The sequence below is a fragment of the Sturnus vulgaris genome, chromosome 15 (assembly GCF_052056855.1).
Source record: "Sturnus vulgaris isolate bStuVul1 chromosome 15, bStuVul1.hap1, whole genome shotgun sequence".
Taxonomy (NCBI): domain Eukaryota; kingdom Metazoa; phylum Chordata; class Aves; order Passeriformes; family Sturnidae; genus Sturnus; species Sturnus vulgaris.
Genome location: NC_142257.1, coordinates 17,298,979 through 17,315,493, shown reverse-complemented (window position 1 = coordinate 17,315,493; position 16,515 = coordinate 17,298,979). Strand labels below are relative to the sequence as shown.

Below are 16,515 nucleotides of genomic sequence, written 5' to 3'. Positions count from 1 at the left end.
ATCCAGAGGTCCCAGAGGCTGCAGCATTGTTCCCCTTGTGCTATTCACAGCACAGAGTCATAACAAGAGCCAGTCCCTGCCCCAAATATATTAAGTGGGATCTTTGAGAGAGGAAATGGAAGCACAGAGAAGGGATGTGAATTGTCCCACTTTACGCAACATTTCTGGGATAAAACCCAGCACTATTAATAGCTTTTTGCTCAACAACCATCTTTTGTTCAGAACTCTGGTTTTCACCTTAAGTTGTTTGTGTTGTGCAGGATCTGCTGCCCGGTTTGGTGAAATTTCCCATTTTGTGACCTAAAGCTAGACATGGAGCAGGTCAATAAACCCATGTCCAGTTTGAACTCGGAATAATTTACCTGCTAGGGCCATCACCATGCTGCCTGTTGTCTCCTCTTTGCTCACATTTTGCTGCTGCATCGTTGGTCTTTGTTTTTAGTCACTTGTGTTCTGCAATAGCTCCTAGAAAATTACACCTTCCTGTGCTGCTCTTCCCTAAATTCCTCCATGAAGTAGCTGGACAGTCAGCAAAGGGTTGGCTCTCATCACAAAGTCAAATTTGCTCTACCTTCCTTCTCATTTGTTGCCTATGAATATTCTATAAAGTGATCTTTCTGCCAGAGAAATGTTTGTGGAAACAGAAACTGTTGATTAAATTTTAACGAAGAGTCACAGGAAGCAAATTTTAAAATTGCAACTGTATGTTTGTGATAATAAGAGCTCTGTCATTGCTGTCAGGGACTAGAATTGATGCAGGCCACAAAATCTCTTCATCCAACCAAAATGAGCCAGAGTTTCTTGATTTCTTTTTTTTTAAAACACAAGCCGCAAACTGCTCATGAGCAATTTTACAAGCCAAAAATTAGCCAGGATGGCTTTCCAGAGAATAGTTCTGAAGAATATCGCAATAAGCAATATTCAAATATAAAACGAGGGAAAATAAGGATAAAAAAATTAATCAGGAAGAGCTGACATCCTGGAGACTCCTGGCAGCTGTAAATCAGCTTGGTTGGGGGACATTTCAGTGGAAGCCACCCATTGCTGTGCTCCAGTGGGGGTCTGGAGCTGCTCAGAACAATGCTGGGAAGCCGCACTCTGGACAAGGCAGGAGACACGCTGTGTTAGTGTCTCCACTGGGCACTGCCCAGAGTCCCAGTCGGAATTTACGGCTCCGTTTGCTGCTTCCCTGCAGCCCATGGACAAGGGTGGCCCTTCTCCCTCGCTCCCTCGGCTGGGCTGGGGCATCTCTGCCTGCACGGGGACCCGCTGGGCTCGGCCTCTGGGGAGGGATGAGATGCCCCAGCGCCCCAGCAGTGGCACAAACCCGGGGTGAACGGGGCACCGGGACAATGTCACAGTGCAGGGTGGTAATTCCATCCACGCTCGGTGGGGTTTGGGCTCGTGGAAAAGCTGTCTCAGGGATGATCTTTAGTTTCTTTCCTGTGTTTGGATAAAAACCAGACCTGCGGTCACTTCTGGTACCAGTGCTTTAAAGCCTTTCTTCAACCAACAGCAAAACTTTTAATCTTTCTAATATAACATTACAGAGAACAAACAAGTCTCTAATGCAAGCCCTGGGGTCTCTTGTGGGGAGATCCTGATAAAAACAGGGCTTTCTGTTTTGGAAATACCCTCTGGTGGATTTGTCTCTCACCAGAGACAATGGTGAACTTTCAAAGTAGGCAGAGACATGGGAAAAAAAATATTATAATTAAGACTGCAAGTGGTTGGCTTTTGTCACGGAATTCTAGAGAATATCATTTTATAGGTTAAAAATTAAACATCTCTACCTCAGTAGTAGAGGCTTCTTACTGAATTTATTTACCCAGATATTAAAGTGCTTTCTTCTGTGAATCTCTGCTTTGTGTGGTGTTTCACCTGGTTGTGTGTGAAATATCAGGGTGTTCTCTGGTCCAGAACTTCCTGGGAAATTGAAAATAGCAAAAATTTTGCCAGCTGGGCTGTCACATCTGACCTTCACTTGACCTCTGCCTGCCCTGGATTAACATCTTGTAACTGATCCTAAGTTTCTCTTGTTTTTCCCTGCTCGCTGGAGTTAAGCACGTTTAACAACACTCCTTAAAGCTGCCTCTCCCAGGGAAGTGTGCTGGGGCAGGGAAGGAGGGGGATTCTCTGCTGGGATGGGGCTGGTGTGGGCTGGGGGGACTGGTCCCTCTGCACTGAGGTGTTGTGTGGTTCCTGCTCTTCCTCAGGTCTCACACCTCATCAGTAACCCCCCCCGGGGTCCTCATTCTGTTCGAATACAGTGCATTGAGAGAGGAGGAAGAGTGAAATGGAGAGGGGAGGAAGGGATCTCCACAAGTGCTGTGCTGCCTGAGCGCAGCCCTGGTCCTTGGCTCGTACCCCTGGCTGTGATGGGCACAGGGAGGGACAGGGAGGGACAGGTTTGTGTGGCAAACCTGGCACCTCGCTCAGAGATTTGGGCGCCTTCACCTGTCTGCAGTGGTCCTGATTTACCTGAAGGATTTGGGGCTGTGCTGTGCCCACACATTGCAGTGGGTCCTGTTTTTGCAGGTTTTCCCGAGTTACAGAATCATCACAGAATCCAGAATGGCTTGGATACCATCTCACCCCAACCCCCAGCCACGGGCAGGGACACCTTCCACTATCCCAGGCTGCTCCAAGCCCTGTCCACCCTGGCCCTGGACACTGCCAGGGATGGGGCAGCCAGAGCTGCTCTGGGCACCCTGTGCCTCTCCCCATCCTGACAGGGAAGAATTTTCTCCCTGCAATGCTCCACCAGTCCATGATGGCCTCTCTGCTGTCCTCCCACCCTTGCAGAGCCCAGCAGCTGCAGGCAGTCCCTGTTAGAGGAATTTCAGCTCCCCTCTAGCTGAGCTGTTCTCCCCTATTATTTTAAAGCAATAGTTCTGTGATTAATAAAGCTGTAAAACATCCAGTAGGGTTTTTTTTTCATCCCTTCCTAGAACCAATGACATTCCACTAATGGTCATTTACATCTGCAAATTCTTCCCTGTAATCTGAAAGCTTTTAGCCTTTAGCTTTGCCATGACGTAGGGGGTCTATATATGGTTTCATGTACAGATTTAATAATAAACATTTAATGAAAAGAGGCTTTTTTTCTGCAAACCTAGATTGTTTTGTCTCCTGGGGTGAATTTTTCAATCACTTTCCTTTGGTGATTGAAAGATGATGGATGCCACCCGGGTCTTTACCACGGTTCTAGGGCAAGTAATTTGTGCTTAGTGCTCAGTGACTACAACAAAGGATTAATGTATTTTAAAGTTTTGGATGCTTGGGGTAATTTCTTTGTTGGCTGGGTCTGGACTGGCAGTCCACGGAGCATGGGTGGGCAGTTTTTCTAGCTGATTGTGAAGATAGAGATAAAGCTATATTTTATGAATTGCTATTTCCAAGGTCATCTGGAAATTGAGCAGTTCATAAAACATATCTTTGTTCAAAGATATATTTGATTATATAAAATATGATCCCAGAATCAATTGGGTACAAACAAGATGTTGCCTTTAGGGTTGAAAACACATTGTTAGAGGCATGAAGAGCAGAAATTGTCGCTGCTGTCTTTGTGTGGCTATTGTTTTTGGTCTTAATAGGAACAGAATGAATGACATTTTTCCACCAGACCACTTATGCTCAACTATACCTCCAGGACAACTTCCTGGCCAAAAATATTCAAAACAAACAAACACAATAGCAATTCTACTCCAATTACATTGTTTGCAAACCAGCTAGTGTTCATAGAGTACTAGGTTTGGCAAATCCAAGCACTTCAGCCCCTGGATTTTAATATTGGATATTTGCATGTGCATTTCTTGGAGCTGTTCTGCTCTTCAGGTGAGTGTTTGTGTAGCCACGTGCACGGGCAGCTCCAGCATTGTGACAAAAGCACAGCCCAGTTGTCTTAACAATTTGGGTATTGGGCAAACATCCTTGCCCAGTGGCCAGATGCTCATTGATTTCAATGGAGCTGAGATTTCAGCCTCGGGCTCTGGACCAAATCATACACCAATTTCAAAACTTTCACTGGAAAGAAGAATAACGGGATTTTTAAGTGTGGGAAAGACAGAGGAGGAGGAGGAATTTATCAGTTGCTCTTAAATATAAGTGGAGCCAGGATTTTTAAGAGGAGGGTGACATTTCTGGCGTTGTGGCACTTTTTTTATAGAATCGTAGAATCATTAAGGTTGGAAAAGACCTCTAAGATCCCATGAGTTGGCAGAGGGATCCTATAGAGAGCAAACCTAAATCAACAAACCTGCTTTTAACTTTCCAGTCAATTTTCTTTGGTGATGAGAATGGTCATGGAAATAGAAATTGTTGTAACTCACAATTTAAATAGATTAAAAAAAAATTAAATAGTGCTGTAAATTTGTGTTGTAGTTACTTCTTCTCCCTGAGACAGGAGGCTACAGGAACTTAGTTAATGGAAAAGAAACTTGTGTGTTAGGGAAGATATGGGACATGTAGGGAGGAATATTGCATTTATTCTGGCTTCAGCAAAGTGCTTTCCACGCTTAATTCCAACTCCAAATCCACAGATCTCAGACTTTTCAGCATCTTCACACTTCCAGTCATCTGTGTCCTTTCCATCAGTGTCTGTTCTGGGTGGGTGTCCCCAGCAGACCCTCTGGGTCTGGGCGGAAGGAGCAGCTCCTGCCTTGGCACACCTGGGTCCCCAGCTGCCAGAGTGGGACCTCTCCCAGGAACACAGGGAAGAGCCTCTGACTCCTGCTGGCTTAACTGTGGGAGAGACAGGGCAGCAAGGGCATCTCCCATGTCCTTGGAGAGCTTTGGGTTATTAACCCTTGCTGTTCTCTGCAGTTTCTGCACAGGCAGACCCTCGGGCAGTGCAGGTGAGTGTAAATGTCCCAGGTGAGACTCATGGTCCAGTGCTGGCTCCTACACTGAGTCCCTGCCCTCTGAGGGTGGGGGGGCTCTGGCACAGGTTGTCCAGAGCAGCTGTGGCTGTTCCATCCCTGGAAGTGTCCAAGGCCAGGTTGGCTGGGATTTGGAGCAGCCTGGGATGGTGGAAGGTGTCCCTGCCCATGGCAGGGGCAGAATGAGATGAGCTTTAAGGTCCCTCCCAACCCAAACCATTCTATGGTTCCATGACTCCGTGATCATTGCTCGTGGAAAAACACGGCTATTTGTTAATTAAAGGGTCAATCAGTGGTTACAGCAAAATTCCGTCCCTTGGAAATTTAAATGTGTCACTGTTGTTTACCTGTCATGTATCCCTGCCCAGCACACCAAGATTGAGACAGAGGCCACAAAAACTGCCATGAGAATGTCTGGCCATGCTTTGGCATAAACTGAGACATAAGTTGCCTGAGGTATAAAGCACATTAAAGATATTATATTATGTTCAATACTCTGGGTTTGGAGCAGTAGTTACCCACTGGGGGTATGGGGGGTGTGTCAGTGTCACACCAAGGTTCTCTCCCGCAGGCTCTGGGCTGTGTGTGGTCTCTGGACGTTGTGTCCACACAGGCAATAAAGTCAGGGTTGTTCTACAGCTTCTCTCAAATCCAGCTCTGTTTCCTCCAGGGGTGTTGGAGGGTCCAGACTCCGAGGAGTCCTGGCACTGCCACCAAGGAGCTGACCCCCCTCAGCATTCCACAGCCTGCCTGGGTGCACAGCAGGGACTCACTGCCCTTTGCCCTCTCCATAAAAACCTAGAAGAAAGGAGGACAAACACCGAGTGTGTCGTGAGGCTTTTGTCCAGCAGATCCCATGTTTCCATTCCTTCTGGCAGCAGGGAGCTTTCCTCAGAGTGGATCCCCTTCTTTGGCAGGTTGGCATTTGCAGCCACTATTGAAACAAAGTCCAGGGGATCAGGAGCTGCTGCTGCTGAGCTTCAGGTCTGTCTCCTTGTCAAATAAAGGCCAAATTAAACCCGAGGCAAAGGAGCATCACCTCTGAATTAAAGCAGTGGAGCCTGTGGGACTGCATCAGCCAAGAAGTGAGAGGGATCACAGTGGGGAATGTGCTGACCCCAAGACATGTCTGGTGTCCCACCCTGCATGGTGACGTGCCAGGAGTACATGTCCTTACTTTGCAGTAGAGATGACAGAAAAGGGGAAAATTCCTTTTCAGTCAGGAGTTGCTACCTTGGCAAACGCTTGTGACTGAATTTGGAGCAAGTTGAGGCTGCAAAACAATTCCTATGGAAAAATGAATTCTGTAATTTTCCATGTTAGAAAATGTTGAAATACTCCCATCTGAGGCACCCTATGTAAGAGGGATGGTCTGTGCAGGCAGTGGGATTTTGAACAGCAAAGTGATGGGGACTCTCCAGAAGGGGCTTAGGGAACAGCAGCTTTGAGACCTGGCTTAGGTGGGTAAATGCCTGCAGATCTTGTCCTTCAGTGAGGCCTGGAAACCCCAAGGATTGTGCCTGGAGCATCCTTTGGGTGTCTGGGGAGAGCTGGGAGCTCAGACAGACATCGCTGGATGTGCAGCTTCTCCACCCCAGCACAGCCAGTGGAAGCCCTGGCACCAGTGGGGAAGTGCTGTCCTGAGACCAGTGGCTTGGGCAGGCTCAGAAACACAGCTCCTTTCCAAGAGATCACCTGTGCACCTTCCTTCCCTCCCCCGTGGCACAGTGGGGTGTCCTGACCTGAGGACATTCGGGTGGGGAAAGCCATCACTCAATACAGGCGTGCCAAGGATCACCTGTGGGTTTGTAGGTCTCAACTCTCCTTGTATCTCTTCCATTCCTGTGATAAAGCGTTTTTCAGCTTCCCTTTTCCATGCCTAAGGGAATTTAAGCTCGGTTCTCTTCTTCCTCAGCTGCTGAGAGAGACAGAAGGATCCTGTCCTCCCTGCTCTCCAGATCCCCCTACCTAACACTTTGCCAGCCTCCAAGTGCCAGGCAGTGTGGGGGAGCCTCCAGTGGCTCCCTTGGAGCCCTTGGAGGAGGCCAGGACGAGAAGTCCCATCTCCTGATGACATCAGTTGTCCAGAAATCCCAGATGTGTCCCGAAATCCCAGATGTGTCTGTGTGGAGCGTTCCCAGGCTCGGGAAGCAGCGCCTGTGGCTGGTATTGCTGGCTGGTCCAGACCTCATGGAATACCTTTCCCAGGATGGCTGCTCCTGCTTTCTGCTGCCCAGGGGTTGTTTATGTAGGATGCTCTGTGGGTGGGATGTGGTTTTGTCACCACTCCATTGTTGGACTCTGTTTGGGCACTCTGCCCGAGGATGATTAATGATGTTTTGAGTTGAGGCTCTGAGGTGCTTGCAGGCATACTGCAGGTACCAGAAGTAAAAGAGGTGTTGTTATCATCAAGGTACTTCAGTGTTATATCAAGTGTAATCAGAAGTGAATTAATTAAAGCAGTGTGTACATGTAAGTCCTTTTTTGGTGGATGTTCAAACAACTCATATCGTGTAGTTTAGAGCTCAGTGTTTCAGACTTTTGTAACCCTCTCCTCTCTGTGAGAAGGCAGCAGATGCCAGGGCTGCTATCAGAGGACAAACCTCTGCTGCAAAGGTCTTTTTATCAAACATGGCTCTTAAAACAAGTTAGGAGATTGTGTGCATTTGTCGATCCTGGCTCTGGCATGTGTCAGGGTTAATTTTTACAGCTCATACAACTAGTGTAAAATGGGATCTAATGGTTGCTTGGGTTTCATCTGACCTTGGAGTGAGCAAAAATCTGTAGAAAATTTGTATTTATTGTTTGTCTCCGCTCTACCAGGATTAAACTTCCTTTTTGCAGCACGACATACCCTTGACGTGGCTGTTGCTCAGAAAAATTGCCTGGAAATACATCTGGCTCTTCTGTCCATCACCTCAGGCATTGTGAGGCTGGTGATACTTCACCCCATGGAGAGGAGACACGAATTTGGAGGGAGGAGGGGTTGACAGAATTGCAAGGTGACCAGTGATAGAGATGCTGAGCTGTAGCTTGAGGCTGACAGGCAGAGCCCAAACCCTTCTCCCTCTTTTGGTGACCTTGGCTGCAGTGAGGGCTGGGCTGGGGGTGCTGCCAGCCCAGCTGTGGAGGAGAGCACAGCTGGCAGGGCTGCTCCACGGGATGGAGCTGAAATCATGATGCAGCTTCAGCTCAGCCTGCTCCAGGGTGACTTTGGTGACTTGGGCCACCCTGGGCCCTGTTTGGGCTCTGACAGAAGCTGTGCTGGCCCTACCTGTGTGGAGGAGGCTGGGAATTGATGGAAACATAATGAATGAGATCTGGACCCTGCTGGGTACACATCTAAAGCTGTTTGCCCAGGATAGTGTGCTATTTTGATATGTGTGAAGCTAGTGAATTTGTTTTTCCAGCATGCATCAAACAAGGAGGAGATTAAAATGACTCCAAATGCTCAGAGCACTAAGAAAGGGGGCACTTAAAATCAAGCCTCTGATGATTTTGAACTAAAGTCATGGTTTTTAGAGCTGCAACTCTGTGATTTGGACAGGGCAGAGATGGGAAATGGGTCAAAAGCTGAAAATGTACCTAAATGTAAAACTTTGACATACTCCAGTATTAGCACTCCGTGTGCTGCTCTGGTCTCTCAAGCAGCTTTCGTTTACTGCTGGAGAAGGTTGAAAGGTGATTCAGTCATAGTTTACAAGTACCTAAAAAGGGAAGGGGTTTCTGGTTGCTAGATGGGATTCAAATTTACCAGAGAGAGGCAGAGATCTCCTGGCTGGAAGCCAAAGTTAGAGAAGTTCAGACTATGAATAAGAGCTGCAGTTTAAACTTTTTACGAGTAAAAACCAGAGGAAAGTCTTTGTCTGGAATTAAGCAGAGTCATCAGCAGTGAATGGCTCCAAATGAAGATTTCTGTGTTTTTCTGAAAGCTGCAGGAATTATGAAGTGAGGCTTTCCAGCCCAGAGCAGCCCTTCCCAGAGACCAAGGCCAGGCTTCTCTTTTGCCCAGAGCAAGGCTCTGGATGCTGTTTCCCAGGCTTGGGGCTCTGCCTGCTCTTCCCACGCTGCTGTCCAAGCACAAGCCCTGCTGCAGTGCAGCAGAAAGGGCACACATGTGTCACGGAGCACAGCTCTGCCTCTTTGTGCACAGCCCTTTTCCCAGACACAGTCCAGAATATTTCGGGATTGGATTCCCTTTCACTGCTCTGTCTGGTTCAGCTGGGGAATTGCACTCCATGGAGTCCATGAAGTGTGGCCTGGAGCTGAATCCACTGTCTCTTTCCCTCCTGTAGTGACACACCAAAAACATGTAGACTGGGGTGGAAAGATGTTCTCCTCCCTTTTTCTGGGCAGGACTCTCTGCTGGAGGGGTGGGATGCTCTGTATGTGTCAGCTCTTTGGGTTTTTTTGGATCTGCCCGCTTTGGAATGTCCTATAATCATCACTGGTGGCGTGTGCAGAGTTCTAGGTGAGGCATGATTCATGTTGGTGGGGAGATCATGGAAGGTTCCTTGCTTGTTCTTGGCCCTCTTCCTCCACAGGCTGCAGGTTTTTGGGGTTTGCTCTGCTCTTGCCAGCATTTCAGTGGAGAGGGGCAGGGCTGACACCCCTTCCTCCCAGCAGTTTGCAGTTTCTCTTCCACTCAGGGTGAGGATAGTACATAGAACTATGGAAGGGAAACAAGAAGAGAATGTTCTTTCACCCCCCAGGACTCAGTTGTTATATCAGTTTTAACACCAGTTGAACTACTTTCCATCTTACTACTGGTTCTAGCTTATAAAAGATGGGAATTCTTCACACCTGTGGCTTCTCTGAAATGAGACAAGAGTTGTCCCTTCAGTGACTGGTATCTCAGTCCAAATTAGCCCATATTCTGCCTGCTTCATAATTCTGCAGACCACCGGGCTGGAAATAAAATGAAGCAGATGCAGCCATGCCAAGGTCAGGACCTTCCATGTGTTTAAGGTGTATGGATGATGTTGGCATGGGACAGGGTGACCTCGGGGTACAATAGGAGCTGACTGACACACACATTCAGACAGAATAAATATTTGAGAGTCTATTTCTCTATTCCCCAAAATGACCCCTATAAAAGCAAGGTCCTGTTTACCTTCCTGGCTCTCTGTGCAGTGTTCTGAGAAGAGACCAGCTCTCCTCTCCCTTCACTGCCTTCCAGCTCTTCTGGGCAACCCATTTCCAGGCAAGGATCAGGGATATGGGCTTCACAAAACCCATGACACCTCGGATTTTCACAGAAGTCCGAAAATTTGGTGAAAGCTGAGATCATTTCTGGTCAGAAGTCTCTGTTTGTGCCAAAGCACAGTGACCTGGGACAGCCTGCAGGGAGTGCCTGTAGCTGATCCAATGCTTTTGTGCTGTCCCTGTCCCATTAGAATAATGGAATGGTTTGGGTTGAATCAACCTTAAAAAAACTTAAAACTCACCTTCCATTATCCCAGGGTGCTCCAAGCCCCATCCAATCTGGCCTTGGACACTTCCAGGGATCCAGGGGCAGCCACAGCTGCTCTGGGCAAGCTTTGCAAGGTCTGATGTGCCTGGGACCAGCCCTGCCACGTCACCCACCCACAGCCCTGGGCTTGCCTTTCAGTCACTGTGAGCTTTGCTTGGCTAATTCCTGTTACCCTGGACTGCCCCATTTCTATCCATGTTGGGATCCTTTTGATTAAGGACAATTTACTTCTCATTCCCATGTGGAATATGAGAGTCCTGAGAGCTTCCTGCCACAGGAGCATCTTCCTGATGACCACTGTGCTTTTTATTATTTCATGTAAGATCCCTTTGGGTGAGAACAGTCTTTAAATACTGTCAACCTACACTAACTTAGCTTGGCATGAAGAACTAGAGGAGACATAGAAAGGTCTGTAAAACAGTGATGAAATCCATCCAGACCCCCTGCCTTTGAGTGCTCTGCCGTTTTGCAAGATCAGAATGCACAAAGCAATTAGAAGGTGGTTTGTGCATATCAGAAAGAGGAAATTCCCTATCTGTAACACATCTCAGACAAGGGGAAACCATTGGTACCAATATTACTAAGGCAAAACCAGCAAGTCGCTGTTTCCTTTTTTAAGGTTAACACTGAGAAAGAAAAAGGGAGCTAGAAGAGTGTAGAGCTGTCAGCTGAAAGAAAAATTGCAAGCCTGCTAATCCTTTCTTGTCAGGTTTAATATGAAGCCTGGCAGAGATTGATAAGAAGTGTCTCCCTCTCTGTCTGATGTTCCAGGTGCATGGTAAAAATCACCTCTTTCAAACACCCACATGCAGAGCCAGGCTCCAGGCTGGAAAGGCTGCTGGCCAGCCTGACACTGCTGGCATAAAAACATTTAAAATACCTATTCTTCCACTTTTCTTGTTGCAGCCTGAAGAATGGCTGTCCCTCCCCTCCTCACCCCTTACACTTGTAGGTTTTTTTTTTGCAGCCCCTCTCAGTGGCTTTTGCTCTGCTGATGTTGAGCTGAACAAGGTCTGTGCACAGACCTTCTGGGGCACAGGGCCCTGCTCCCTGTGACCTGCCTGTGCTCCATCTGCAGTAAAACATTCTGGCTGGGGCTGCTGGGGCTGTGGGATTGGCAGCACGCCCGGGGCAGCCACAGAGGTCCTGCAGGTGTTGGTAATCTGCACAGCCATGGCAAAGAGCAGGGGAAAAATAGTGCCTGAAGAGCTTGAGCTTGTGTGTGGTGGGAGAGCCCGGAGAGCTCAGCAAACCTCTGCAGGGACAGCAGCACAGGGACCCTGCCTGCTTGGCCTTGGCTGCTGTGGAACCATCAGATCTGCTCATGTGGAGCCTCCAGAGCTGGGGGCTCCCTCTCTTCCCCGTGTGGATGTTTCTGACTCCGTGCTCCTTCCCTGTGTGCTGTTTTCCCTGGACAGCCCCTCTCCATCATCTGATGGCAGTGGGGGCACAGTCCTGCCCAGGGGAGGGGGTTCAGGGGGCTCCTGTTGTGCCTGCACAGCTCTGAAAGGGGCAGGTTTCACAGGTTTCACGGTGTCCCCTTTCTCTTTCCATAGCTGTTCCTCCCAAACTGAAGAAACTGAAAAGCCCAAACGTTCATGTGGGTGAGAAGATTTCCCTGAAATGTGAGGCGACTGCTGGAAACCCTCAGCCATCCTACAAATGGTTTAAAGATGGGAAAGAGCTGAAGAAGAGCAAAGACATCCGGATCAAGTATGGGAATGGGAAGTAAGTATGACATGGGGCTGCCCTGCCTCTGCTCCCTCAGTGATGGGCACATCTGGCTGGAGGTGCTGCTGTGCTCCCCGAGTCACTGCTGAGCACTGAGGGCTCCCCAGGAGCCACAGCACCACGCTCAGCCCGGCTGCCATGCCCAGGAGAGAGAGCAAGATCCCCGGTGTCCTCAGAGAGGAGTGGGCAGAGGAGCAGGGCACGCACTGGGAGGGTGTTGGGTTTGCAGATGGGCTGTCCTGGGGTCAGGGAGGTGTTGGCTACCTGAGACAGGTGTGTGTGATGTGGGCAGGCAAGGCTTTCCCTTGGTGGGCAGCTCAGGTCGCCTGGGGTGCTCCTGCTCTGTGATTAGGGGGTTGGATGCAGAAGGTTCCCAAACCCAGCTGTGGCCCCATCCCTCACCAGCAGGGCTGTGGGAGGAATTGGTTTGTTCCCTCCTGAATTTAGGTGGACACAGAAGGATCTAAGGCCACTGAAAAAAATCACAGAATGACAAATTAGGGGGCCTCTGGAGATCATCCAGTCCAACTCCCCTGCCAAGGCAGGGTCACCTGGAGCAGGAACCTGTCCAGGTAGGGTTGGAATGTCTCCAGGCTCCAGACTCCACACCCTCCCTGGGCAGCTGTTGCAGTGCTCTGCCACTGGAAATTTTCATAGTTTAGTTTACGGCCATTGCTCCTTGTCCTGTCACTGGGCATCACTGAAAAGAGTCTGGCACCATCCTCTGACACCCCTTGGAGATATTTATCTGCATTAATGAGATCCCTTCTCAATCTTCTCTTCTCTACATGACACAGGGCTGAGGTGCAAGAGTACCTCACAACACTGATCAGGGGTCACAGTCACCTGCAGAGATCTTGTCTTGTGCAAATCCTTTCATCTGTCCACACAGGGCAAGTTCCCTCTCATCTGCCCCAAAGTCCCCACCCAGCAAAGCTCTGGGGTGGCTCTCAGTGACTGTCACCATCAGGACCACCTCATTCGGACAGTGCTAAAACACCTGGAGAAAGAGGCCCCAGTGACCAAGCTAAGGGGTCATCACTGGGAATGGATTTAAATGAATCCATCTTGATATTTCTCAAGGCCCAATATTTACATATGATGTATCTTAAAATTATTCCATAATCATCACTCTGCTTCCATTCACACACCCTGACCTAGCCAGCAACAGTCAGCTTTGCAACTGCCTGATCCCTTGGAAAATTTGATACTAATTCTTTGCTAACATATGTTCTGGTTGTGTGAATAAAAGCTCATTATGGACTTGATAAAGTAGCAGTTTTTAAAATTAAAATTAAAAGCCACTACAAATCAGTTAGAAAAATCAGTCAGTGCTTGAATGGGGCGTTGCAAATTGCTCTAATTTAATTTCAGTCCTGTTGGGTTTGGTTCCAGAGTCACACCCAGGATGGTTGACCTCCTTTGTAATAATTCCAGGACCTGTGGCTGTTTTGGGATGAGGCAGTGAGGTGGTCAGTGGGTCCAGGATAACTGGGTGCTGTCTGCTCAGGAAGGGCAGTGTGGGCTCACAGGCAGCAGAGACAGGGCAGAGCTGTCCTGCCTCACTCCTGTGCTGCCCCCATTGTTCTTGTGGCCCTGGCCAGTCTGGTGGGTTGGTTGGTTGTTTAGCAGTGGGTGCTGGGATGCCCTGGAGCAGCAGCTCTGCAGCCAGGCGTGGCAATCCTGCCTGTCCAGCCCTGCAGCTGATGGGGGTGTTGGGGAGCAAATTCCCTCAGAGGCAGAGAGCAACCAGCCCCAGAGCAGACACCCAGCTTGGGATCCTCCCATAGCACTGCCCTGCTGTGCTCCCAGTTATCCCAGTCCTCCCTGGCCTTCTGGCACCCCGTGTCCAGCACCAAGCTGTGACAGGATGGCATCCCATCCCCAGCCATGCAGTCCCTGGGCAGGGACAGAAACAAATGGAAGGAAGTTGTTCCCCTTTCCTCAGGACACTGCTGTCGAGTCAGAATTTTGCATTTACCAGTTTCCACAGCAACATGTGCCTCTCCAGTGAGAGGCTGAAGATGTGTGGTGCTGGAAGGGCAAAATAAGCCCAAGGATAAACATTTCAAAGACAGCACCTGCCTCCTCCAGTGTCTGAGACTCCCTCAGCAGCAAAGGTGTGAGCCCAAAGCATTCCCATCCCAGCTTCTCCTCCCTGCTGCCACTAAAATGTGCCTGTCTTGTGCTGGGACCAGGCTATGGGGACTGGACTCCAGCAGCTGCTGAGCAGGAACAGAAGGAAATGGCCCCAGGCTGTGCCAAGGGGGGGTTTGGATATTAGGGAAAAACATCTTCACTGAAATAGTGGCCAGGCATTGGAACAGGATACCCAGGGAAGTGGTGGAAGTGTTCAAAACGTGCAGTTGTGTCACTTGGGGACATTTATTGGTGGCCTTGGCAGTGCTGGGGGAATGGTTGGACTGGGTGATCTCAGAGGGCTTTTCCAACCAAAATGATTCTGTCACTGTGTGAGACAGTTCTGAAACAATCACCCCTCAGTGAGCATTTGCCCCTTGTTCAGCAGTGCAGGAACTCTTCTCTGAGAGGGTCTGGGTGGTCTGTGCACACCCACTCTGCCATTCCCACCTCTGTCCCCTGCACTGGGTTTGCTGTGCCCCAGAGCTGACAACCCCGAGGCAGAGCATCCACTGGCACTGGACCTGCCTCTCTCTGGTCTTGACTGCATGGAACAAACACTAAAAACTGCTCAGAGCAGGCTGAGGGTTGAGGGAGCCCTCATGACTTTGATGTCTTCATTATGCAGCTGGTGGGGCCAAGTTTAGTGGAGGGACATGTGATATGGGTGTAGATCATCACTTCCAGCGTGTTGGGAGGGGACTCCAGGGGAGGATAAGCATCCCACACAGTAAATCTCTGAAAAGAGATCTTACTCTATAATGATTATTTTAAGAATAATGGGATTTATACATCTGGCTCCACTTAGAGATAACACTGGTCTCCAGATAATCCTTTGTGCTTTCTTTCAGTTTAGAGTGGGGATTTCAGAGGGCCAGAAATGGAGCATTGGGGAGGGACCTTCACAGGGAAAGTACACAAGGCAAAAACCTCTCAGGCTGTGCAGGACCTGGCCAGGTGCACAGGATCATTGCTTTGGAAGTGTAATCCAAAGAACTAACAGAGTTTTCTGCTGGAGCCAGGCAAAAGGAGCCCTCCAGCAAAGGGAAGCCCACAGTGTTTCCCCTGGCCCTGTGAGGCCCTGGCAGAGCTGAAATCTGTCTCAACTCTGAGATCTTTTGCATGCAGAGGGTTAGGGTGGGAGACAAGAACCTGGTTGCCCTCTGTGATTCATTCCTGGCTTTCCTCCCTGTGTGTTTAAAGAGCCTTGAGGTCTCTAACTAGAAAGTATGACTGAAGCACTTTTTTTTTTTTTTTTTTTTTTTTTGCAATCAGGTTTTCGTCTGATCTCTAGAACAGGGGGAATCTCTTTCAAAATAAGGGATGTATATGTTGTAAGGAGGAGAGGAGCACTTAAGTGCATGTCAGCTCTTCAGCTTTGCCATCAATCATTTTCCCTCTTCTTTTTAAACTTACTGGCAAAACTTCTGGTGCCATCAGGCAAAGGAATCAGGCTTTTTTCAATGGATATTTGCTGGAGGGAGGGGAACAATTCTGATTCCTCCTTTCTGAACTTCATGTTCCATCTGTAATTAGTGACAGGCTGGGGCAAGCCTGGCTTGCACGAAGGGGAAACCTCTTTAAGGTGGAAGAAAATATTGGCTGGAATTTTATCTCCATCTCCATTTAAATAAAACACAGTTGATGGGGAACCCAGAGAAATTACCCAGAAAGAATTGCCTGTGGTAGTGGAAGTACAGCCTAGTGAATGGCTCTCTCCCCAAGGAATGCCATTTTTGGCTGAGTGTGTCTGAGGTCTGATTGAGGCTGCTGGCTCCCAAGAAGTTCAGGTTGGGTTTTGACTTTCTGACTATCCTGGCAAATGGTCAAATGCCAGCTGTGGAGGAAGCCAGGGGAGTTTTTGCTGGTGAAGGTGCAGAGAACCTTCCCCTCCTGAAGTCATGCTCAGGGCTCAGCCTGGGACGTGCAGAGCTGGAGCCCAGCAGCCTGGTAGTCCCCGAGCTGTGCCTGTCCTTGCAGCCCTTTCCCTTTGTGTGCTCTGCTACCAAGGGACACTGCTGGGGTGATGAAGCAGGCGTATCATTAGATTGGAGAGGGCTGGCAGTTCAGTTTGGGACAGGCTGACCATATGACATCCCTTGGGAGTAGTGTCCTACTTTCAGTATCACCAGGAATCCCTATTGTTAGCCTGTAAGTGGAGCCAGGGGATACCCTCCTCTCCTGTTTCTGTACAGTAGTCCCTCAGGCCATGCCACTTGAGCAGATTCATTGCTGGGGTCTTCCTTGTAGGGCTCCCAGTTGTAGATTATTCCCCACCCACAATGAATGGGG

General features: G+C 49.0%; 1 protein-coding gene across 4 annotated transcripts in view; it reads left to right on the top strand.

The window, feature by feature from the left end:
* NRG2 (neuregulin 2) overlaps positions 1-16,515 on the top strand; it is a 153,856-nt gene that overhangs the window by 85,246 nt on the left and 52,095 nt on the right. For all 4 annotated transcript variants that reach the window (XM_088173850.1, XM_088173849.1, XM_088173848.1 and 1 more), the window contains exon 2: positions 11,910-12,081. In XM_088173850.1, coding sequence (XP_088029976.1) covers positions 11,910-12,081 — 172 coding nt within the window. The remainder of the gene's footprint in view (positions 1-11,909; positions 12,082-16,515) is intronic.